This window comes from Camelina sativa, chromosome 11 (assembly GCF_030686135.1).
Source record: "Camelina sativa cultivar CO46 ecotype springtype chromosome 11, ASM3068613v1".
NCBI lineage: Eukaryota > Viridiplantae > Streptophyta > Magnoliopsida > Brassicales > Brassicaceae > Camelina > Camelina sativa.
In genome coordinates, this window is record NC_141890.1 from 1,013,767 (window position 1) to 1,036,639 (window position 22,873).

The 22,873-nt window shown below is 36.0% G+C and overlaps 5 protein-coding genes, 1 long non-coding RNA gene, 1 other non-coding gene and 1 pseudogene across 10 annotated transcripts; 2 read left to right on the forward strand and 6 right to left on the reverse strand.

Moving 5' to 3' along the window:
• The first annotated feature begins 813 nt into the window (after positions 1–813).
• On the forward strand, positions 814–2,080 carry LOC147933508 (uncharacterized). Its single transcript, XM_087476533.1, has 3 exons — positions 814–876; positions 993–1,669; positions 1,711–2,080. The coding sequence occupies exons 1-3, from the start codon at positions 814–816 to the stop codon at positions 2,078–2,080; spliced, it is 1,110 nt and encodes a 369-aa protein (XP_087332659.1).
• Positions 2,081–2,236: 156 nt separating this feature from the next.
• On the reverse strand, positions 2,237–5,081 carry LOC104720932 (serine/threonine-protein kinase SRK2F). The gene is made up of 9 exons (XM_010438826.2): positions 4,761–5,081; positions 4,554–4,628; positions 3,888–3,989; positions 3,731–3,784; positions 3,559–3,651; positions 3,347–3,439; positions 3,133–3,237; positions 2,869–2,967; positions 2,237–2,711 (listed from the first exon to the last, which is right to left on the reverse strand). The coding sequence occupies exons 1-9, from the start codon at positions 4,878–4,880 to the stop codon at positions 2,400–2,402; spliced, it is 1,053 nt and encodes a 350-aa protein (XP_010437128.1). The 5' UTR covers positions 4,881–5,081; the 3' UTR covers positions 2,237–2,399.
• A 4,098-nt stretch (positions 5,082–9,179) lies between these two features.
• On the reverse strand, positions 9,180–11,223 carry LOC104720934 (uncharacterized). Its single transcript, XM_087471565.1, has one exon. The coding sequence runs from the start codon at positions 11,221–11,223 to the stop codon at positions 9,334–9,336; it is 1,890 nt and encodes a 629-aa protein (XP_087327691.1). The 3' UTR covers positions 9,180–9,333.
• Positions 11,224–11,549: 326 nt separating this feature from the next.
• On the reverse strand, positions 11,550–13,148 carry LOC104720933 (histone H3.3). 2 transcript variants are annotated; one of them, XM_010438827.2, is made up of 4 exons: positions 12,872–13,148; positions 12,325–12,398; positions 12,158–12,234; positions 11,550–12,063 (listed from the first exon to the last, which is right to left on the reverse strand). In XM_010438827.2, the coding sequence occupies exons 2-4, from the start codon at positions 12,394–12,396 to the stop codon at positions 11,802–11,804; spliced, it is 411 nt and encodes a 136-aa protein (XP_010437129.1). In that variant the 5' UTR covers positions 12,397–12,398; positions 12,872–13,148; the 3' UTR covers positions 11,550–11,801. The 2 variants fall into 2 exon arrangements, with proteins under 2 accessions (XP_010437129.1, XP_087327693.1); XM_087471567.1 differs by having other exon boundaries at positions 12,787–12,979.
• Positions 13,149–13,244: 96 nt separating this feature from the next.
• Positions 13,245–14,777, reverse strand: LOC104727503 (histone H3.3). The gene is made up of 5 exons (XM_087471566.1): positions 14,685–14,777; positions 14,197–14,268; positions 14,031–14,107; positions 13,848–13,938; positions 13,245–13,726 (listed from the first exon to the last, which is right to left on the reverse strand). The coding sequence occupies exons 2-5, from the start codon at positions 14,266–14,268 to the stop codon at positions 13,556–13,558; spliced, it is 411 nt and encodes a 136-aa protein (XP_087327692.1). The 5' UTR covers positions 14,685–14,777; the 3' UTR covers positions 13,245–13,555.
• Positions 14,778–15,305: 528 nt separating this feature from the next.
• LOC104720941 (uncharacterized) lies at positions 15,306–16,782 on the reverse strand. The gene is made up of 2 exons (XR_015570841.1): positions 16,451–16,782; positions 15,306–16,270 (listed from the first exon to the last, which is right to left on the reverse strand). It is a non-coding gene; the product is annotated as an uncharacterized LOC104720941 (transcript).
• A 3,373-nt stretch (positions 16,783–20,155) lies between these two features.
• LOC104774218 (uncharacterized) lies at positions 20,156–21,696 on the reverse strand. 2 transcript variants are annotated; one of them, XR_015570896.1, is made up of 3 exons: positions 21,580–21,696; positions 21,125–21,179; positions 20,156–20,563 (listed from the first exon to the last, which is right to left on the reverse strand). It is a non-coding gene; the product is annotated as an uncharacterized LOC104774218 (long non-coding RNA). The 2 variants fall into 2 exon arrangements; XR_015570895.1 differs by having other exon boundaries at positions 20,435–20,566.
• Positions 21,697–22,036: 340 nt separating this feature from the next.
• On the forward strand, positions 22,037–22,687 carry LOC147933509 (signal peptidase complex subunit 1 pseudogene; annotated as a pseudogene). Its single transcript, XR_015570893.1, has 2 exons — positions 22,037–22,176; positions 22,254–22,687. The product of XR_015570893.1 is annotated as a signal peptidase complex subunit 1 pseudogene (transcript).
• Positions 22,688–22,873: the final 186 nt, after the last annotated feature.

A 22,873-nucleotide genomic window follows, 5' to 3' on the forward strand; every position in this document is an offset into this window, starting at 1 on the left:
TTAACTGATATACACACTTCATTAAATATTTTGAAGGATATGCAGATTAGTCTCGGAATCAGAAGATCCATGAACATATATATCTTTGGATTATATTTTAAAGTGCAAAATAAAAATTATACATATATCACATTTGGAGCAAAGGTTCCCGATCCTATCAAAGTCGCAGTAAAGAATAAGCTAGGTATATTTGCGGAAGGCGGTGCAAGCACCTATCTAGGGTTACCGGAATGTTTCAGCGGGTCAAAAGAAGAAATGCTAGCCTACATCAACATCAAGCTGAAGAATCGGTTGTCAGGCTGGTTTGCTAGAACACTTTCTCAAGGTGGCAAAGAGATCCTGCTAAAAACGGTGGCATGGCGATGTTGGTGTATGCCATGTCCTGTTTCAAGTTGCCTAAAGGAACTTGTGAAGCCTTGTCGGGAGCAATGTCCTCCTTCTGGTGGAGTTCAATGGAGAACCATAAGAAGATCAGCTAGATAGCTTGGGAAAGATTGTGTTTGCCAAAGAATCAAGGAGGATTGGGTTTTAAAGATATTGAACTTTTTAATCAAGCGCTCTTGGCCAAACAAGCTTGGCGACTACTAAACCGGCCAGATTGTCTGTTTTCAAAGTTCATTAAGAGTCGCTATTATAGTGAGTCGCCTTTCCTGGAAGCTGATCTTGGTGTAAGGCCCTCCTATGCTTGGAGAAGCATATTGTAAAAGATCTTTACTTCTTAAAGGTTTGAAGCAGAAGGTAGGTGATGGTCAGTAATTAAAAGTTTGGACTTCTCCATGGCTTGATGATGAGAACCGAATGAGAGCCCCATTAATGAAAAACATCTTGGTGGACATAGATCTATCTGTAGCTGTTCTTATTGACCAGGAGACCAAGGTTTGGTGTATAGAGTCTCTCGAAGAACATTTTTTCCCCTCTGATGTTCTTCTGATCCGAAAATCTAAACCGCTGGTCTCTTCTCCTGACTTCATGTGCTGGAAATATAACAAGAGTGGGACTATAGTGTGAAATCCGGCTACTGGTTAGCAGCTCAGTCTAATAAAGAGGAGGAACTCCGGTTTGCTACCATGCTCCCTTCTTTAAATGGAATTAAGGAACGTATCTGGAAGGTCAAGGCTCCCTCAAAAATAAAGATCTTCTTGTGGAAAGCGGTCAGCGGAGCAATCCCAGTTGCAGATAGGTTGGCTTCTAGAGGAATTAAACTAGATATGCGCTGTCAAGCATGTGGACTGAATGGAAAGTCTATTAACCATGTATTATTCTCTTGCACGATCGCTAGACAAATTTGGGCGTTATCGGGCTTCCCTTGTCCAGAAGGAGGTTTCGACCAGAATTCGATTTACCAAAACATGCACTCAGTTTTATTGATGGGGAAAAACACAAGACTGGACTCAGAGGTTAGAAGAACTTTCCCCTGGATCTTGTGGTTTTTATGGAAAAATAGGAACAACCTCACCTTCGATGGTATGATCTATTTGGCAAGGGATTTGATGGTTAAAATCAGGGACAATTCAGATGAATGGTTCCAGGCACAAGAACTGGATCAAGTTGAAGAAGCCAACATTCAAACTGTCGTACCAGTAAATCAGTGGAGACCTCTAGAGAAACCTTGGCTTAAATGCAATGTGGCTTCCTCTTGGGACAAGGCTTCCTCTTGGGAGCGTCATGGGTTCTAAAAAACTCAGAAGGAACAGTTTTAATCCATGGCAGAAGCTCCTTTGCCTCGATAGCTTCTAAGGATGATGCAGAAATACAAGGTTTCCTCTGGGCAATTGAAAGCATGCGAAGCTTAAAGGTATGGAAGGTAATGTTTGCTTTGGAATCTAAGCTTTTGGTGGGGACTATTACTCGCCCTGATGCGTGGCCAAATTTTAAGTCTCTGTCAGAAAAACTGGGACTGGCTATGTCCTCCCTTCTCGCGTGGAGAGTAGTCGTGGAAGGTAGAGAATCTAATCTTGGTGCCTCTCTGATTGCCAGAAGTGACACAAGGGAGAAACGAACTCAATCATATATAGCTTTAGGCTATCCTTTTTGGTTACAGAATTTATTCGAAAATGAGAAATGCATTACGCTTGTGTAATTTTTTATTCTGTTGATGAATGTCTTCGTTCCTTTCCTCTTTTGTTTTGTTATATCTCTTTGGATTCTATAACTAAAGAAAAGGTAGGGGCCATAATAAAACAAAAAATAACTGTTAAAAAGAAAAGTGAAGTGATGGAAATATACATAAATCAAATGACCCACACAAAGCTTATACTTTTTATTTTACTTGATTGGGGGGTGAATTATTTCCACTTAATTATACAAACATGCAACACAAGATCATCCGATATTCTCAAGCAGCATAGATATAATATAAATGCATGCCCATACACACAAATGCATGAATGTATATGAAATCATAGAGCACATACGAAATCACCATTTCTCTCGTCATCATCATCAACATCGTCATAAATATCAGCATCATCGATTTCATCAAGATCCATGCTCCCATCTATCAAACCTAATCCACCATTAGTATTCATACCATTCACTCCCTTTCTTGCTTCCTCTATTATCTTCACTATCTCTTCAACACTCTGTCGACACTTTTCTTCTTCTTCTTCTTCATCATCTTCCACTCCATTATCACAGTTCTCCTCCAACGGCACAACTACAGGACCCTTCAAAAACCACGGGTGCTTTTCGATTTCCGGTACAGTTATTCTCTATCATGGTTTCAAATTGCAAAATATGTAGATATTAACATGGTATTCATCAATCCGGATTTCGGTTTGATTTTTTTGGTTTTCCAGTGTCCAAAAGCATGCAGTAGTCCGGTGTGGTAATTTACATTTGTATTTGGTTAGGGTGTTGTTTAATTACCTTATCGGGGTCAGCCACGAAGATACGAGATAAGAGATGCTTGCACTCGGCTGAAATCCTGACGTAATCCGGTATGGCGTAATGTACACTTAATATCCTCTGCAATTACATTAATTGTTAACATTTAACTATTATTATTCTTATATTTGTATATATGACAATATAGTAAAAAAATTGTTATTGACCAAAAAAAAGATTACCAAAAAGTTTTTTTTTTTTAATTAGTGGAAAGAACGTTTGATTTAAATTGTAATCTTTCAGTACCTGAATGGTTTTTCTAATGTTTCTTGGATCTTCGGGATCTTCAAAAGGATAAGCACCAACTAACATTACATACAAGGTCACCCCACACGACCACACATCTGCAATCTACATATTATTTTAAATCAAATTTTATGACTTCTTTATCAAACAAGTTGATGTTGTTAATTTGTTTAATCAGTCTATTATTTTAAGGGTTAAACAATTTAATATGTACCTTTCCATTATATTCTTTCCGGGACAAGACCTCCGGGGCAACGTAAGCCGGCGTTCCCACGGTCGATTTTGGCTGAGAGTGTAAAACTGATGACTACGTTTAAGAAACAAAGAGTTAAAAAAAACTGTTAAAATCATTAGCGTTTTTTATTTTATTTTGTAGCAATAAATATTACTTAAACTAAATGTGTACAATATTATTATTATTTTTACCTTCGAGTACCCAAAATCGCAAATTTTGAGCTGCGACGACGGGCTCCCATCTAAGAGTGTATTCTCAAGCTTAAGGTCTCTATGACATATTTGCTGCAATAAAAATAAACAGTTCCAGTTACTTAATATTATATAACCACTGGAGATTTCACTCAGATAAGATTTCACGTACCATAGCGTGACAATAGCTAACTCCCGAGATCAGTTGTTTGAAATAATATCTTGCCTAAAATAATAATGAGCAAAAAAGTACGTAATCAATCAATAATACTATAATTAACCACGATAACAGTTTTAAATCATCGTTAATGATGAATTAAGTTATATACTTCGTCTTCGCTGAATCGACCGGCATTGCAAATTCTTTCGAAAAGTTCACCGCCTGCTGCATACTCCATTACTATTGCAAGATGTGTTGGTGTCACAAAAACCTGCAAAACAAAACAAAACAAAACAAAAATTAGACATTAGAAGCCAACACATACATCATAATTGTTTTATTCTTTTAAAAAAATATATTTTTTTTCCTCAAGATCTAGACGACCTACCGATTGCTTCTATTTGTACAATTTGTAATTGAATAATTTTCAACGCCGTGGCTATATTTATATATATATAGAAACATACGGTGTCATATAATGAAACTCGAATTTGGACCGTTGGAGAATGGGACATACTATTAAAAGCGAATATAATACATTCCCTTAGAAGAGGTCCAAAGTCTAACCATGATACGGCATAAATTACATGACCAGAAAATATCTAATTTTATTTTAACCATGTGTCGGAACTTAATTAGATGATCCAAAATCTACTCGCCAGTTCTTCTTTTGTAGCGGGGAAAACAAAAATATATCAGTAACCAAGTTTCGAACAATATTTTCGGCAGATGAATTTGATATATATATATATATATATATATATATATATATATATATATTTTCTTTTGTTTTGTTGGTTTTTATTCAAACATCTTTATCATATACATAACATACCTCTTTAAATCGGATGATATTACGATGCTTCAAGTCTCTGTGGTTTATGATCTCTCTCTGAACATGTTCATCAATCTGTACAAAACCCATTTTGATATAATTAAAATTGATTTCTAAAAACAGAACAAAAATCCAGATGAGAAAGGAAGAGACCAGTTTCATATCAACAAACTCGTGTGATAGACAAAAAAAGAAAAGAAAAAAAACCTTAAGGCCTCTCTCGATGTATTTAACGGCGTAAAACTCTCCGTTGGATTTGTCTCTGACAAGCTTGGCAACTCCAAAGTTACCGGAGCCAAGATCTCTTAAGATGTCGTATCTCTCCATTGATGGATGGTCGGACTCGGATCACAGAACAGAGCAAAAAGAGAATATTTTGTTTGTGGGGTTGGTTCTATGTCTCTAACAAAACTATGTCGTTCCTCTCTTTTTATTATTCTTTCGAGGTTTATTAAAAGCGAGAGATGCGAGAGCGAATTTAAGCTTCTTTTTTTTTCTTTTCTTATGGTTCAGTCTACGCTTATACCATATTTATACACACATACATACATATACAGTCAGCACCAACTAACTACCTTTATGGGTCCACGAGACTATTGGGCCGTCAATAATATTGTCGAAATAGGCCCATTTGACACGTGGTATCTCTCTCTAAAAATAAAACACACATGAACAACAAGGACAGGAACGAGGTGAAGTTGTGTTGTGTAACTCGCAAAGCAAAGCCAGTTTCAATTCATGTTGTCTCTCTTCGTCGCTATTTTATTGTTTGTACGTTCTTCCAAGCAAAAATGTACTTATTGTCAAACACATATTCACAATAAAATAATTCCATCACTAATCTTTATCACAGGGAATGAAAAGTTAATACCTCACTGAGTAAATGCGATTACCCATTTTTAGTATATATTCTCTCTTTTAAAATGAAGTATTCTACCAAACTTACCTGTTTTAAATAACAATTAAATAAACAATACCTAATTTTTCCTAGCGACGAAAAAAAAAGAAAGAAAGGATGGCCCACATTTTAGATTTGTAATCCTTTTCCGCAACCCAATAAAAAACAAACTCATACCGTTTATATATATAACAATTTAAAATACTACTATTATACATAAATTAATAAATGAGCTTCTTATTATAGTATTAAAAATTAGATGTCGACCGGAATAACAGGTCAACGGCTAAATAATCATAAGCTAAAAGCCAAAAAAATAAAATTAAAATGTTGCTTAAACAAACTATTAGAAAATGTAGGACTCCAAAATTCTTACGTGTGCGTTAATCATTATCTGATCTTTGTGTCTTTTTCTTTTTCTTTTATTTTCTGTTGTGTGTAATCGGTTCATTGCTTAAGCGTCTTACTTACATTTCTCAGATTAATTAAGCAATAACTTTTAACTAAATAGATAATAACAAAATCCGTTTATAGTCGCACCCCATAATGTTTTCCTTAGTTGATTTTATCGTTGTTGTGTAGATATAGAATGCGTATATAGTATAGTCGGATACTATATTTTATGAATCATGATGATTCAAACAAATCTCTTTTTCAAATACGCTTAAACAAATCCTCTCTCAATGATCTCTTTCGATACTCAAGGGAAAAATATATATCCTTCATATGTTATTCTAAATTATTATGGTGTTAAGACTTGAGATATGTTATTCTAAATTTCTTAGCTAATATATATCTTTCAGATGAAATTACATCACCAACTTATGGAAGACACATATAACAACAATAGGTCAAGAAGTCAATACTTTGAAAAAGCTAATTGAATTAAATATACTCCAATTTCTTTAAGAAAAACACAAAAACACAGCAATGATGTACGTGGCCGCGTAATAACCGTACACGTGGGAAATAGAAAGCAAGTGACAAACCTACATGCCAAGTGGAAGTGGTGTCCGTGCGTCATGCGTGAGGGTTACGTGGATGCTGAAGATTGGGCCGTGATGTAAAAGCCCATCACCGTTGAGTGGTTGGGTGATAACATTAGTGTCCCCACATTTTGGTTGCTATTATTAGAAAGAGTATTATGCATTTCAAACCATTATGATTTTTCCCATCAATATTTTCTTTATTATTATTACTTTTTTCTTGATTTGTTGGAATCTTGCATACCTTTTTCCCCACAATATGCATTACATCTCGCGTTTGTAATTTGGTTAAATGCGAGTAAAAGGATGTCAATTTTATAAGCATAAATAGACATATAAAGCTAGGGAACCACAAAACATAAGGGCAAATCCTTTACACAATGGTTGGTTAAAAAGCAATAAAAGAACTCGCACTAGAGCACTTGAGAGTAAATTTGGAAAAAAAAAAAAATATATATATATATATATATATATATAATTTCTACTTTGTATAACAATATAAATTAAGAACGGAATTAAACTTCACACTTTCAATATTCGAATAAAGTGGAACTCTTTTCTTGTGTATTAAAATCTTTATGTTGTATTCTTGTACTTGTAAAGTTGCACCTATGACACCTTTAGTCCTTTACCACATTGTTTGACCTTGCTCAGCTTTTTTTTTTTGGTTTATATAAAAAGTTTAAAGAAAAATTCGAAAAAGTTCTCTTACAGATACGGCCCATTATAATAGTGAAAAGAGTTAAGGAAATCTAAATAAAATTAATAAGCCTTTGTATTATAAGAGCATGTTCAACGGTGGGTATCAAAAAAGATATTTAGGTTTATTATAATTATAAATTTGAAAATAGTTAAGTCAAAAACTTTTTTAAGGAACTGTAAAATTGTATGCTTCCAACTGTACGTCCTAATTTTGGGTTCTTAAATTTTTTTAAAAACTATTGCATTCCATAAAATTTTTAAAATATATGACATTAAAACATGTTAAAAATAAAATACAAAATAGATTAATAACTTTTGTAACCTTTGTCTCCAATTTGACCGCCATCACCACATTCAAGAGTAGCATTGCGTTCGACACTATACGAAATGTGTATGTGTTACCTCAGGACCCTGTTCTGTTCAATGCCTTTCTTGAAAGGATCACCGACCACACATTTCAATGTGTGTGGCTTTGATTTCTCAACAACCTCATCGTACACTTTCTCATGAAAATATGTCTGAGATCCCGCACATCAACATTGCTCCTACAAAACATTACTCAACATTATCTCAAGAACTAGCTAGGAAATTTGAGTCAGCTAAGCTCAAGGTGTATATACTATATTCTACTATTGAAAAAAACAGAAACAGTTTAACGAAGAGGGCAAAGTGTGCAAAGCTTAAGGTATGTCTTATAGTATAAAGTTCTACAGCTTTATCGATATCAGCATCTTCGAAATTAATGAACGGCGATTTCCCACCAAATTCCAGAGTTACCGGTTTGAGATTGCTGTTAGCAGCCAAACCAAATATAATTTTGCCTGTATCAGTCGTATCCTGTGAAAGCAAGCTGCAGGAAAAAGATCACTATAACAAAAACAGTTTAACGAAGAGGGAAAAGTGTGCAAAGCTCAAGGTATGTCTTATAGTATAAAGCTCTACAGCTTTATCGATATCAGCATCTTCGAAATTAATGAACCGCGATTTCCCACCAAGTTCCAGAGTTACCGGTTTGAGATTGCTGTTAGCAGCCAAACCAAGTATAACTTTGCATGTATCAGTCGAATCCTGTGAAAGCAAGCTGCAGGAAAAAGATCACTATAACATAAGTTTAGTTTCTTATAGAAGTTAAGAGCAAGAAAACTGATATCTCTACCAGTCTTGTCTACATCCAAGTGACTTACGAGGGAAGCACACCAGGAGGAGGAAGACCCGCCTTTCATAAATTTCAAGAAACACTTCGACTCATAGCAGCAATAATGGAAAATAGAAAATGAAAAGAGAATCTATCTCATGATCTTACTTTAAGTAAACGCTTGCCAGCATAGAAAGCGATAAGACACAACACATCAAAGCTAAATTTCAAAACTTTAATTAAGAAGACACACATCAAAGCTAAATCATTGAACCATCAACTCATCAAATTCTCAAGCTGCTAACAACGGTAAACACTAATTTTCCTAACATCAATACCCAATTGAAAGAACCCTAATTTTACTAATCACTTCCCAAATCAGAAAACTCTAATTTTTCTAATATCTCTTCTCAATTCAGACGATATCAAAGATCTACAGATATGTGTACCCATGGGAAAACATTGGAGCGTCCTTGAACCAAACTCAGAGCTTTCAATAATTTTCGATTTGGTGTTTGAGTTTGAGGAACCAGATATCGCATATCTCAGACTTCAGAAGAATTTCTCAGCGATTTTGAGATCGGCTCGAAAGAAAAGAAAAGAGCATTTTTTGTTTTTTTGTTAATTTGAGGAACCAATCACATACTGACACATATACGATCCTTAATTTGAGGAACCAATCGATGCCAACATTTATAATGCTTTTTTATTTATTTTTAAGCTTAAGCATCTCTTAAAAATCTTTTAACAACCACCGTTGTACATGCTCTAAGGCCTTCTAACGAGAAATTAAATAATTCGAAATTAGCGTCTCGACCGCAATCCGGGAATTTCTAAATAACCAAACCGGTTCGACCAGAGTGTCAACAATTGAATGAAGACACAAAACACTGCAATGATCAAAATGATCAAAACAATCTTTGTTACAAAGAAAATATTAAAACGTTTTGGTCTATGTACACAATAAAATTCCTGCAAACCTCAAAAGCTGTATGTAGTAGAAGAAAACACAACAATGGCGCATATCACAAAAAAAATATATACAAAAAACAATGCTCTTCAGGGCTCCGGAGACATGGGCGGTAGTAGTGGCGGAGACGGAGACGGAGGAGTCTGTGGGTTCTGCTGCTTATCTTGTGAATCAGTGGAAGACTCTTTCTTGTGTGAGAAACTTAAGCTCTTCCTCCTAACGAGAAGATCACCAAACCTACGTATAAATGCCTTCTTCTTCCTTGCTACTGCTCCTTTGTCGTTCAACTCTCCTTCTTCTAAATGATTCCCATCCAAATTCTCAAGATCCTCTGGATTCATCGTCTCTACTTCTTCCAAAAACGTACACGATGATCTCCTCTTGTGATGCGTCTGCGCATGTGGCGTCTCCGCTACGTCAAAGATTGAACCTTTGAATAGGTAAGAATCTGAACTTGGAGAGCTTCCTTCGCCACTTCCATCACTGTTCTCTTGTTGATGATTCCCACCGTTTGAAGCTTTTGTGATCTCTTCCTCTACTAGTGCTGTTTCTTTGTTGTGCTTGCTATGGTTGTAGTTGTGATGACCGAGCTTCATGATACTGAAACTACAAGTTTTCCCAATCATCTTCTTATCTATGTTCTGATGTGTCTGCTCTTTCTTCTCCTTCTCTTCCTTCTTCTCGCTATGTTCTTTCTTCTCCTTCTTGCTCTCTTTCTTCTCCTTCTTGTTCTCTTTCTTCTCTTCCTTCTTCTCCTTCTCCTCAATCTTCTTCTCAACAACAACTTCAACATCCTTGTGCAACGACTCTTGTCTGCTCAGGCTTCTGTGTTTCTCTTCCTCCATAGCTACCTCTATTTCAGACAACAGCTTCTTCAACTTCTTTACATTGTCATTAGCCAAAGCTTCGTTAACCTTCACCCTCTCGATCTCCTTCAAAGCGAATTCAAGTTCATCTTCCTTATCCAACAAGGCATCTTTCAAATTCGAATTCTCAGCTCTGGCGATCCCGGCTGCTTCTTTCGCTACATTAGCTTCGTTAATGGCCTGTTTAAGTATATCTCTAACCTTATGATTCTCATCTTTAGCCTTCTTGCTCAGATTCTCAGCAGCAACAAGAGCTTCAAGCAATCTATTGTTCTCATCAAGAAGTGAGTTCTTCTCGTCTTCTCCTCTCTTTATGCAACTCACAAACACAGACTCTTTCCCATTCCAAGCCAAAAGTGATTCCTCTGCTTCAATCCTAAGTCTCTCGCTCGTGTTCTTGAGCAGTTCCGCTTCTTTCCTAACTTCATCGTGTTTCTCTTTCCATTGCTGAGACTCCAACCTCGAAGCCTCGAGCTCTGTTTCCGCAGTCACAAGCTTCTCCTTGGCTTGGCTACAATCAGTAGCCACCTCTTTCAAAGCCAATGCCAAATCATCCATTGCTTTCTTGCTCGTCATCTCTGCATCAGTCGCTGATTGAAGCTCGTTCTTAACCGATTTCATCTCTTCTAACAAATCAGATACCCTCAACGAGGAAGCTTCTGCAGACTCATGAGCCTTTGCGAGACTCTCCTTGGTTGATTCCATCTCAATCTTTATAGACTCGATATCAAAATCCTGAACAGAACTATCATCTTCGTCTTCGTCCTCGCTAGAATCTTGGCTATTGTAAGATGTATCTATCCTCTCTTTCAAAGAAGCGATCTCTACCTTGGATTCTTCTACCAAAGCTTTTGTTTCCTCTAACTCTCTTGATTTCTCTTCAAAGGAATCAAGAAGTTGCTTCTCTAATTCTTTACTTTTCTCCACCTCAGCTTCAAGATTCTTCATCAACGTGTCTTTCTTCAATAACTCGGCTTTTAAAGAAACGACTTCGTTCTCAAGGGAAGCTTTCATCTTGAAAAGCTCTGTATCGATATCCGCAACTTTGGTCGATGAATAATACCTCGGAGAAGCTACATCAATGGACGACGGTTTCTCATCTACTTCTCCCATTTGATGGATGATTGATTTCAGAGTTTGTGAGAAATGCAGAACAAAGAAAAAAGAAAAGAGGACGTTTTGGGGTAATGGGTTTTGATTGACTAAGAATATATTTAAGAGGTTGCAAAAAAAGGAAAACAAAATCTATTGGTCAAAATAAAGAAAATTTGGTTCTCAATGGTTTAGGAACGTATCTTCCTTTTTTTAAGGGGTTGTTTTGTTGAGGACCGTCCAATTTATCGTCCACAATCCAATTGTTTTAGAAAGATTCAGCAAATCCACAAAAAAAAGATCAACCATTAAGACCTTTGAAGAGAAAGTAATGGTGACAAACTGCGTTAAGAAAACATAATAATTTAACAAAGAGTTAAAAGCAATACACAGAAGCATAAAGAACACAAGATTGTAGACTTGTTGCTACTAATTCGATTTTCCCTACTACATACCCGAAATTAAGAAAAAGAACACAGCAATTGAGAGAGAGCTTACTTTCCATAAAAGAAAGAAAAAAAAACTAGTAGACCAATCAATCTTGAATAAAATCCGCAGAGCGAAGTTAAACCTTGATCGGTTTTCTTGGTAGGAGGCTCTTAAGCGCGTTCACCTCTGATACGACGAGCCAACTGAATATCCTTAGGCATAATGGTGACACGCTTGGCGTGAATGGCGCAGAGGTTAGTGTCTTCAAAGAGACCAACAAGGTATGCTTCAGCAGCTTCCTGGAGAGCTAAGACAGCATGGCTCTGGAAACGCAAATCAGTTTTGAAATCTTGAGCAATCTCACGGACTAGCCTCTGAAATGGGAGCTTCCTGATCAGCAACTCAGTACTCTTCTGGTACTTACGGATTTCACTGAACACCAAAAAGATTAGGAGAATATTAATTAACCACACAATAATTGCTGTCAGATAACTTTAAAGACTGAAGAATCGAACAAGGGACAAACCGGAGAGCAACAGTTCCAGGACGGTAACGATGTGGTTTCTTGACTCCACCAGTGGTTGGTGCAGATTTACGAGCAGCCTGTGTTGAATATAGAAGATCAAAACTCGATTTTGAAAACGTAAAGGCACAAAATTTGAGCGCAAAGAGAGACAAAGAAGGAACAAGAACCTTAGTAGCAAGTTGCTTCCTTGGAGCTTTTCCTCCGGTGGACTTACGAGCGGTTTGCTTGGTACGAGCCATCTCTGCGAGAGCGTATTCACAAGAAACTAAACAGTCAATTGAAGATTATAAAAACCCTAATTTGATGAAGAAATTGGGGGAAACCGAAAACCCTAACAATGATGAATCTCTTTTACCAAGCCGGATATTGCCAAAGGGGAAAAAAATTCGATTCACAAACCCTAATTTTTCAAAACACAACTACGCAATGACAATCGCACACAAGACAGATCACTAACACAGACAGAGCCACCAAGTAAGAAAACAAACGAACTATTATTAAATGTTGATCAGACATGAGACAACAAAGCGACCATTTTTGATCTTAACATGTATATATCTAGGCAGCAAAATTAGATAGACGGAGATTTGTTTTTTCAAACAGGAACGGGACAAAACCCAAAACTCAACTGTCGTGACGATCAGATCGCAGAGACAATAACAGGAAAATTTTAAGAAACGAGCTTGAAACTAGTACCCTAATCCCAAATCATACCTCTTCGTCGCTTGAGCTGACTTCTGTTTTGTTATGTTTCTTTTTTTTTTTTTTTTTTTTTTTTTTTTTTTTGTCTTTCGTCGCAAAAGCAGTAATAGCAGATGATTGAAGTAGTGGTTGTGGCCACAATGCGGTTATTTATAAGGGTTGTGCTACCAAAAGTATGTTCTCACGATACGCTCCTTTTGTACTTTCTTACATTCTTAATCCGACGGCTAAAACATTTGCATATTGTGTTTTCTCAACTCTTCCCAACGGCTACGATTGAATGTTTTTATGCGTCACGCGGATTACCAATTTCGTGAATGTGAAAGTTGTTAATAATGAATCAAACTTCGCAACACAAAGCTAATTAATTTTAAAAAAAAAAAAAAAAACAAAGATATTTTTAATAAACACAAGCAGATCAAACAAAAGTCAGAAACTTTGACATATCAATATGTCTTTTCGGCGTTTGATAATGCCAAAAAAGAAAGCAATAAACACACCACAAAACGTAGGCTAAAAGTAAGAACACACGGAAATCATAAGTACGAGTAGACAAGAAAAAAGAAAAGCCAACCACCATTGTTTTCAAGTCTCCTACAACCGAAAGCTTTTAAAGCCATATTATCTAATTCCAACTATCTATTTAGAAAAAACCCTCCACATTCACATAATCCGACCACCTTCTCCCCATCACACTTAAGCACGCTCTCCTCTGATCCTGCGTGCAAGTTGAATGTCTTTTGGCATTATGGTGACACGCTTGGCATGAATGGCGCAGAGGTTAGTATCCTCAAAGAGACCAACAAGGTATGCTTCTGCAGCCTCCTGGAGTGCAAGCACAGCATGGCTTTGGAAACGCAGATCAGTCTGCATTCATAGAGAAAAAAAGCACACAAGGTTATAACAATGAACATAAAGAAGGTCATATGATATATCCAAAACACATATTTTTCAGATTCAATAGACTAATAAGCACCACATTCATTACCTTGAAGTCCTGGGCAATCTCACGAACAAGCCTCTGGAAAGGGAGCTTCCTGATCAGCAACTCAGTACTCTTCTGGTACTTACGGATTTCACTGTTAATCAATAACAAGAAAACAATATTAGGTCAACTACGATACCAACCAAGTAAAACGAAATTATTTTCGTGAGAAAACAGAATGCATACCGAAGAGCAACAGTTCCAGGACGGTAACGATGGGGCTTCTTGACTCCTCCAGTGGTTGGTGCAGACTTACGTGCAGCCTTAAATTGAAAAAAAAAAAAAAACAATTAGAACAAATCCAGAACTGTGTCAATCAAAGCAAACTCAGATCACACATATGAGAGCTTACCTTTGTAGCAAGCTGCTTCCTAGGAGCCTTTCCTCCAGTAGACTTACGAGCTGTTTGCTTAGTACGAGCCATCTATTCATCAAGATAACAAAATTTAGAAGTATTTCAATTGCAAGAATGTATCGTAAAGATCAACACAAAACCAAAACAAATCCCCAATTGTAAATCGCATAATCAAGAAAACCGAAACCCTAATTTACAGGAAACGAATACGAATAATCATCTAATTACATGGGTGAAAACTACCGAAAATTCACAGAGGAAGCAGACGATTCCACCCAAAGAAACAATCTAATACTCAAATCTAGCGAATCGATTCATCTCCCTAACCTAAAACCTAAATCCATAAGATTCGACGGCGAAGAAACAAGACAATGGTTACGAATAGAAACTAATCTCACCTAATTTCATACGATATACCGAACGATTACAGCAGTTTAAAGATCAAACGAAATAAATTTTCCGGGAAAATCAAAAGAGAATCGTACCTTAGAAACCTCTCAGGCTTCTCCGAATTTTCAAATAAGAGCTTTCGCTTTCGATCTCGCAAAAAGTTTTTTTTTTCAACAATATCAGTCTTCACGCGTGTAAGGCTCTTGATATTAATTTATAGGCAACGATTGGCAAAAGCAGATTTAATAATCGGACGGTTAATATTGCTCATCAATGTGTTTCTCATGTTTTCTAATCGTGCGGGTTAAAATACCACAACATGTGCTTTCTTGAACGCAATCAACGGTCCAGATTTAGCTTTACATGTTTGACGAGGATCGCCTCGGCTACATTACTCGATTCCTATTGGTTGAATACGAAACGTCGCGGATCGTGGTCAATGAACCGTTCCGATTTCAATTTAGTCCGACAGTTAAATTAATGGGCTACACGTCTGTGCTAACTCAGCTATCCATCACTTTTTTTTTTTTTTTTTTTTTCAATCTTATCTTCTTTAGGGGGTCTAAGGTTTTGATGATATAAAAGATACGGTTCTATTATTATTGTTCTTGATCGGAATAAGCTTAATAAAAGTCTAAATAAAATAACTTTGATTGATTGATTCTCGTTAATGTGTTTCTTCGAGTTTGGATCATATAAAGGTGTTAACTTTGAGATTTTTGGAACTGTTTCTTTGAGACATTCTTCATTGTTTTCAAGAAGCGAGTACAAACGTTAAATGTATGAAACCACAGTTAGAATTCAAACCTGTGATGCAACAACTTCATACTTTTGTTTTATACCAAGACTCAAGTGTACATTCATGTCTCTGTACTGGTGGTACAAAGAAAACAGAAGCTAGAGGAGAGTGACGAGAATGAAAATGAGTAGAGCAGCGATAAATGAATACTTGAAGAAAAGCTGCGACAAGACTTGAAGGCTAGCCCAAGTCAATACCCCGGCCAACGCAACAGCCACAAAGTTGTCCTGATCCGGATTCAACAGCTCCCTCCACTTAAAACTGAAACCACCAAATTGGTCTTTCTTGGTCGAATCATCGCTACTAACCGGTCTGTTTCCACCACCAGTAGAAGAAGACTCGTCATTTTGAGCATATGTTCTTCTAAACTTGAATAATGGGGACTTGCAGAAATCGATATGGTGATTGTGCGGAATGTTGAATAAAAAACGAGGCTTTAACGTCGTTATAGGCACAAAAGAAGCTCTCAATGTTATACTAGTCAATCCGCAACACTTTGAGACTCAATCGGTTTCTTACTCTTGGATTTTCGTATCCTCTTATCCCTATCCAGAGTAAGCATCATCGGCTTCGGTGTATTCACCTCCTCCACCTGATCTTTCTCACTTCTCACAGGTGAAGAAAGCATGTTACTTTGAGGCATCACTGTCATCTCTTGATTGATCTTAGGACGAGGAGCTTTCGGCTTGAAAGGGTAAATCTCTTTCATCTGACCTTTCGCAGTACGTCTCTTAAGGTTCCGGTGAGAACAGAAATTGCAATGGTAAACAACATTGTTCTGAGGCAAACAGATGTTAGACTTCTTGCACCTGGTTCTGCTTAGAAGAAACCTTCTCGATTCTGACATTGCAATTGAAGCCTGGCTTAAGTATGATCTCACACCTACTTGGAATCATCATTACATAACATTTAAATTCATAAAGATCCTCTCTTTGTAAAACATTAAGGAATCTAAACACAGAACAATGACATTTCAAGATTCTAAACCAAAAAAAACCTAACTAATCGGCGGTTTCACATTCCAAAATTGTAGTCATGATAAGAAAACCCTAAAAGAGGTACCTTTGGCAAGAGACGAGATCAGGATCAGTAGCGATTCCTGTGGAATCGATGTCGGCAGCGAGACGTCGACCAAACAAGGAAGCAAGAGAGGGGATGGGAGTATCTCCGGCGGAAGACCAGAGGGCGAGATTTTTCAGGTGATCATGTCTTAGTACGGATTTGAGATTAGGTCCTCCTCCTTGAGTGTTTGTAAGCTTCTTAGCTCCTCGTTTGCCCATCCTTTACCGGCGACGGAAACAGAGAAATTATATTATCAAAAAGTAGAATAACTGACTGCCATAGGCGGCTGCAAGCTGTGAGAAACGAAGAAGAAGAAGCGCTGCAACTAGGGGTTTTAACTTTTAAGCAATCAGGTTTTTGAGTTATAAGTTATAAATATTGAAAATAATACAATTGGGTCCATAGCTCAGTGGTAGAGCATTCAACTGCAGATCGAGAGGTCGCCGGTTCGAACCCTTTTCATCAACATTTCTTTTTGAATAAAATAATGTTTTAAAAGTTAATAAGATAATAAAATAAAGTTAAAAAAAACAGAATGCATACCGAAGAGCAACAGTTATAGGACGGTAACGATGGGGCTTCTTGACTCCTCCAGTGGTTGGTGCAGACTTACGTGCAGCCTTAAATTGTAAGAAAACAAAAAAAAACAATTAGAACAAATCCAGAGATGTGTCAATCAAAGCGAAAACTCAGATCACATGTGAGAGCTTACCTTTGTAGCAAGCTGCTTCCTAGGAGCCTTTCCGAGCTGTTTGCTTAGTACGAGCCACTATCTGTTCAACAAGATAACAAAATTTAGAACCAAAGTATTTCAATTGCAAAAATGTATCGTAAGATCAACACAAAACCAAAGCAAATCCCCAATTGTAAATCGCATAATAAGGAAAACCGAAACCCTAATCTACAATATGAATAATCTAATTACACCGGTGAAAAAGCAAGAAGACGATTCCACCTAAAGAAACAATCTAATACTCAAATCTAGCGGATCGATTCATCTCCCTAACCTAAAACCTAAATCCATACGATTCGACGGGCGAAGAAACAAGATAAAAATATATATTAAATAAAATTATATAAAAATAAAAATATATATTAAATTAAATAAAATTATATATTTTAATAATAAAATAAATAGTGTATATGTAAATGGATGTAAATTAGATGATTGATAGTCTTCGTATAAATTAGATTTGTACATTTGAATTGAAAAGGAAGTATGAAATTTTTATAAAAAAAGAACACATATATAGATTTTTTAAGCTTTGAACATTTGAACCATATAATTTTTTGTCAAAAAATAAATAAATAAAATATAACAAAAATATAATATTGTTATTCGTATTAATTCAGACTGCTATTTTATATGGATTAATTAAAATTTTATTTTTTTAGACAAAACAGTTAATTGCCACGTCTGTAATTTCATTTTAATTATGTTTTGTAAATTTTTCTTTTATTTTATTTGCTAATGATTAAATCCGCAAATAAATTAAAAAAAAAAACAAGAAGGAAAATCGCACGAGAGGCGCAACAGCGCACCGGTCAATCAAGTCGGTAATTAGGGTTTAACCCAATCTTGACCATTTTTCGCAACCGCAACTAGCTCATATCATGTTGTCGGCTCTCCGATCTCGTTGCTCCTCTCTTCTTCAAGATCAATCATGGAAACTATGTTTATCTTCTGCTCCGAATCGCATCTTAGCCTCCTCTCCATTTTTTTCTTCAACCTCCGGAGCCAAAGACGTCTCAGAGATTCTCACGCTTCCCGAAGTGGAGAAAATACTCGCTGACGTGAAAGCTGATAACGTTACGGTGGTTCCAACTCACAATCACTGTTTCTGGACCGATTACATGGTCGTCGCCACCGGACGATCTGATTGGCACTTAAAAAACATCGCTCAAGCATTAGTCTATAAGGTACACACGTCTTCCATCTTCCCCTTTCGTTGAGATTGTTGATTTGGGTATAGCCAATTTTGTGAATTCGATATATGAAAATTGAATTTGACCTTTGATGGATAATGATTAGCTCTGTTTTGTGAACATGTTTTGATATGATAAAGAGTGATCCAATGGTTTTCTTGTATTGCTCTTCACAGACCAAGCAAAAGCAGAAAGATGCCAAACATATAATGCTGCCTTATGTGCAAGGGTACGATAGCATGTGGGTTGTCATAGACTACGTTCGTGTGTTCATGTTTCTATCTACACAAATTGTTCATTTTTATATTTCGTTGGAGTACTGTGTTGGATGTAATTCTCCGGATACCCTGTAGTCCATGAACTTGATGAGAAGGCCAGGGTTTATTTCAATTTGGATAGCCTTTGGACTGCTGAAACATCTGGTACTGATTCTTCAGGTAAACAAGTCGCTTAATTTTGTGTGATCAGTGAATAAAAAAAGCTGAAACTTTGATCTTGGGTTTGTGTCTTTTTACATCATCTGAACACAAAGGTGGAGATTGTATTAGGAAGTATGTCCTTTTATATTAAATTGTTATGTCTCCTTGATGCTACCTTGGTATGAGGATATGGGGAAGGACTGTCTCTTGCTTGAGTAGTTAATTGTATTTATTTGAACCTAAACCAGTTATTAGATAGCATCCTCCATATGTGATTTCATACTTCTCTTGCTATTATAGAATCTATTTTAGGATTGATTTGCATATAGCTTCTGATTTGTTGAAGCTCTTTAGAATTGAAGTATTATTCTATTTTTGTTTATCTGCTCATGACAAAACAATTGAGTAGTTTATAACGCTTTGGTTTATCATCTTTATTGATTTTATTGAAGCTTTTTTTTTCTTTTTTGGGTTGTTGTTGTAATCAATATAATCAATAAAGACGATAAATCAAAGTGTTATAAACTACTCAATTGTTTTGTTATGAGCAGATAAACAAAAATAGAATAATACCTCAATTCTAAAAGCTTCAACAAATCAGAAGCTATATGTAAATCAATCCTAAAATAGATTTTATAACAGCAAGAGAAGCATGAAGTCACATATGGAGGATGCTATCTAATAACTGGTTTAGGTTCAAATCAATATAATTAACTACTCAAGCAAGAGACAGTACTTCCCCATATCCTCATACCAAGGTAGCATCAAGGAGACATAACAATTTAATATAAAAGGACATACTTCCTAATACAATCTCCACCTCCGTGTTCAGATGATGTAAAAAGACACAAACCCAAGATCAAAGTTTCAGCTTTTTTTATTCACTGAACACACTAAATTAAGCGACTTGTTTACCTGAAGAATCAGTACCAGATGTTTCAGCAGTCCAAAGGCTATCCAAATTGAAATAAACCCTGGCTTTCTCATCAAGTTCATGGACTAAAGGGTATCCAGAGAATTACATCCAACACAGTACTCCAACGAAATATAAAAATGAACAATTTGTGTAGATAGAAACATGAACACACGAACCGTAGTCTATGACAACCCACATGCTATCGTACCCTTGCACATAAGGCAGCATTATATGTTTGGCGTCTTTCTGCTTTTGCTTGGTCTGTGAAGAGCAATACAAGAAAACCATTGGATCACTCTTTATCATATCAAAACGTGTTCACAAAACAGAGCTAATCATTTATCCATCAAAGGTCAAATTCAATTTTCATATATCGAATTCACAAAATTGGCTATACCCAAATCAACAATCTCAACGATAGAGGAAGATGGAAGACGTGTGTACCTTATAGACTAATGTTTGAGCGATGTTTTTAAGTGCCAATCGGATCGTCCGGTGGCGACGACCATGTAATCGGCCCAGAAACAGTGATTGTGAGTTGGAACCACCGTAACGTTATCAGCTTTCACGTCAGCGAGTATTTTCTCCACTTCGGGAAGCGTGAGAATCTCTGAGACGTCTTTGGCTCCGGAGGTTGAAGAAAAAAATGGAGAGCAGGCTAAGATGCGATTCAGAGCAGAAGATAAACATAGTTTCCATGATTGATCTTGAAGAAGAGAGAAACAACGAGATCGGAGAGCCGACAACATGATGATGAGCTAGTTGCGGTTGCGAAAAATGGTCAAGATTGGGTTAAACCCTAATTACCGACTTGATTGACCGGTGCGCTGATGCGCCTCTCGTACGATTTTCCTTCTTGTTTTTTTTTTTAATTTGTTTGCGGATTTAATCATTAGCAAATAAAATAAAATAAAAATTTACAAAACATAATTAAAATGAAATTACAGACATGACAATTAACTGTTTTGTCTAAAAAATAAAAATTTTAGTTCATCTATATAAAATAGCAGTCTGAATTAATACGAATAACAGTACTATCTTTTCGTTATTTATTTTTTGACAAAAAGTTATATGGTTCAAATGTTCAAATCTTAAAAAATCTATATATATGTTTTTTTTTTATAAAAATTTCATATTTTCTTTTCAATTCAAATGTACAAATCTGATTTATACGCAAACTATCAATCATCTAATTTACATCCATTTACATATACACTATTTATTTTACTATTAAAATATATAATTTTGTTTTTTTAAATATTTCTTTTTTTTGTATAATTTTATTTACTATTCGTCCCATTGCTACGAATAGAAACTAATCTCACCTAATTTCATACGAGATACTGAACGATTACAGCAATTTAAAGATCAAACGAAATAAATTTTCCGGGAAAATCAAAAAGATAATCGTACCTTAGAAACCTCTCTAGCTTCTCCAAATTTTCAAAGAAGAGCTTTCGCTTTCGATCTCGAAAAAAAGTTTTATTTTTTAACAATGTCAGTCTTCACGCGTGTATGGCTCTTGATATTAATTTATAGGCAAATGATTTGGCAAAAGCAGATTTAATAATAATCGGACGGTTAGTATTGCTCATCAATGTGTTTCTCATGTTTTCTAATCGGACGGTTAGTATTGCTCATCAATGTGTTTCTCATCCATTTACATATACACTATTTATTTTACTATTAAAATATATAATTTTGTTTTTTTTAATATTTTTTTTTTTGTATAATTTTATTTACTATTCGTCCCATTGCTACGAATAGAAACTAATCTCACCTAATTTCATACGAGATACTGAACGATTACAGCAATTTAAAGATCAAACGAAATAAATTTTCTGGGAAAATCAAAAAGATAATCGTACCTTAGAAACCTCTCTAGCTTCTCCAAATTTTCAAAGAAGAGCTTTCGCTTTCGATCTCGAAAAAAAGTTTTATTTTTTAACAATGTCAGTCTTCACGCGTGTATGACTCTTGATATTAATTTATAGGCAAACGATTTGGCAGAAGCAGATTTAATAATAATCGGACAGTTAGTATTGCTCATCAATGTGTTTCTTATGTTTTCTAATCGTGCGGGTTAAAATACCACAACATGTGCTTTCTTGAACGCAATCAACGGTCCAGATTTAGCTTTACATGTTTGACGAGGATCGCCTCGGCTACATTACTCGATTCCTATTGGTTGAATACGAAACGTCGCGGAGCGTGGTAAATGAACCGTTCCGATTTCAATTTAGTCCGACAGTTAAATTAATGGGCTTAAAGATAAGGCCCATTCATTACGAAAATCCGATTGGTTGCGCTACATACGGTACATTAAATTTGGTTGCATCAGTCAAACTTTTCGGTTTAGAATTAAACCGAAATTTCGTAGTCGTCGTCGTCTTCTTCTTCTTCTTCCCCAAATCCAACTTCCGTCGAGAAGAAACAGAGATTTCGAAATCGTCTTCATTTTCCAGGTATAGATTCTCCGACGTCATAGATCTGTACTATTCAATTTGATTGTAATTTTGGTTTTTTTTGTTTTTTTTTTCAGATATGGATTGGCAAGGGCAGAAATTGGCGGAGCAGTTAATGCAGATCTTGCTTCTGATCGCCGCGGTTATGGCGTTCGTTGTTGGTTACGCAACGGCGTCGTTTAGGACGATGATGTTGATCTACGCTGGAGGTGTAGTTCTCACGACTCTGATCACTATACCAAATTGGCCTTGCTTTAATCGCCATCCTCTCAAGTGGTTAGATCCAAGTGAAGCTGAGAAGTATCCTAAACCTGAAGTTGTTGCTGTTAGCTCGAAGAAGAAATCTTCTAAAAAGTAGTCTTTTTTTTTTTTTTTTTTTTTTCAATCTTATCTTCTTTAGGGGATCATAATAAGATTAATAAAAGTCTAAATGAAATAACTTTGATTGATTTTGATTCTCGTTAATGTGTTTCTTCGAGTTTGGATCATATAAACTTTGAGATTTTTGGAACTGTTTCTTTTGAGACATTCTTCATTGTTTTCAAGAAGCGAGTACAAACGCCAAATGTATGAAACCACAGTTGGAATTCAAACCTGTGTGTGATGCAACAACTTCATACTATACCAACTTGGTACCAAATTCATCAAACAAATAGAGAAAGCTAGAGGAGAGTGACGAGAATGAAAATGAGTAGAG

Excerpts from the sequence above, each read along its gene's own strand:
- LOC104727503 (XM_087471566.1), bottom strand. The coding sequence starts at position 14,268 with ATGGCTCGTACTAAGCAAACAGCTCGTAAGTCTACTGGAGGAAAGGCT. Across the intron at positions 13,939-14,030 it reads CCTGGAACTGTTGCTCTTCG|TGAAATCCGTAAGTACCAGA; the intron begins GTATGCATTCTG and ends ATTGATTAACAG. Across the intron at positions 13,727-13,847 it reads AGATTGCCCAGGACTTCAAG|ACTGATCTGCGTTTCCAAAG; the intron begins GTAATGAATGTG and ends CTATGAATGCAG.
- LOC104720933 (XM_010438827.2), bottom strand. The coding sequence starts at position 12,396 with ATGGCTCGTACCAAGCAAACCGCTCGTAAGTCCACCGGAGGAAAAGCT. Across the intron at positions 12,235-12,324 it reads GGAAGCAACTTGCTACTAAG|GCTGCTCGTAAATCTGCACC; the intron begins GTTCTTGTTCCT and ends TATTCAACACAG. Across the intron at positions 12,064-12,157 it reads CCTGGAACTGTTGCTCTCCG|TGAAATCCGTAAGTACCAGA; the intron begins GTTTGTCCCTTG and ends TTTGGTGTTCAG.
- LOC104720932 (XM_010438826.2), bottom strand. The coding sequence starts at position 4,880 with ATGGAGAGATACGACATCTTAAGAGATCTTGGCTCCGGTAACTTTGGA. Across the intron at positions 3,990-4,553 it reads ATATCATCCGATTTAAAGAG|GTTTTTGTGACACCAACACA; the intron begins GTATGTTATGTA and ends TTTGTTTTGCAG. Across the intron at positions 2,712-2,868 it reads TCGTGGCTGACCCCGATAAG|AGAATAACTGTACCGGAAAT; the intron begins GTAATTAAACAA and ends AAACCATGATAG.
- LOC147933508 (XM_087476533.1), top strand. The coding sequence starts at position 814 with ATGAAAAACATCTTGGTGGACATAGATCTATCTGTAGCTGTTCTTATT. Across the intron at positions 877-992 it reads TTATTGACCAGGAGACCAAG|TGGGACTATAGTGTGAAATC; the intron begins GTTTGGTGTATA and ends ATATAACAAGAG. Across the intron at positions 1,670-1,710 it reads TCCTCTTGGGAGCGTCATGG|AAGCTCCTTTGCCTCGATAG; the intron begins GTTCTAAAAAAC and ends AATCCATGGCAG.
- LOC104720934 (XM_087471565.1), bottom strand. The coding sequence starts at position 11,223 with ATGGGAGAAGTAGATGAGAAACCGTCGTCCATTGATGTAGCTTCTCCG.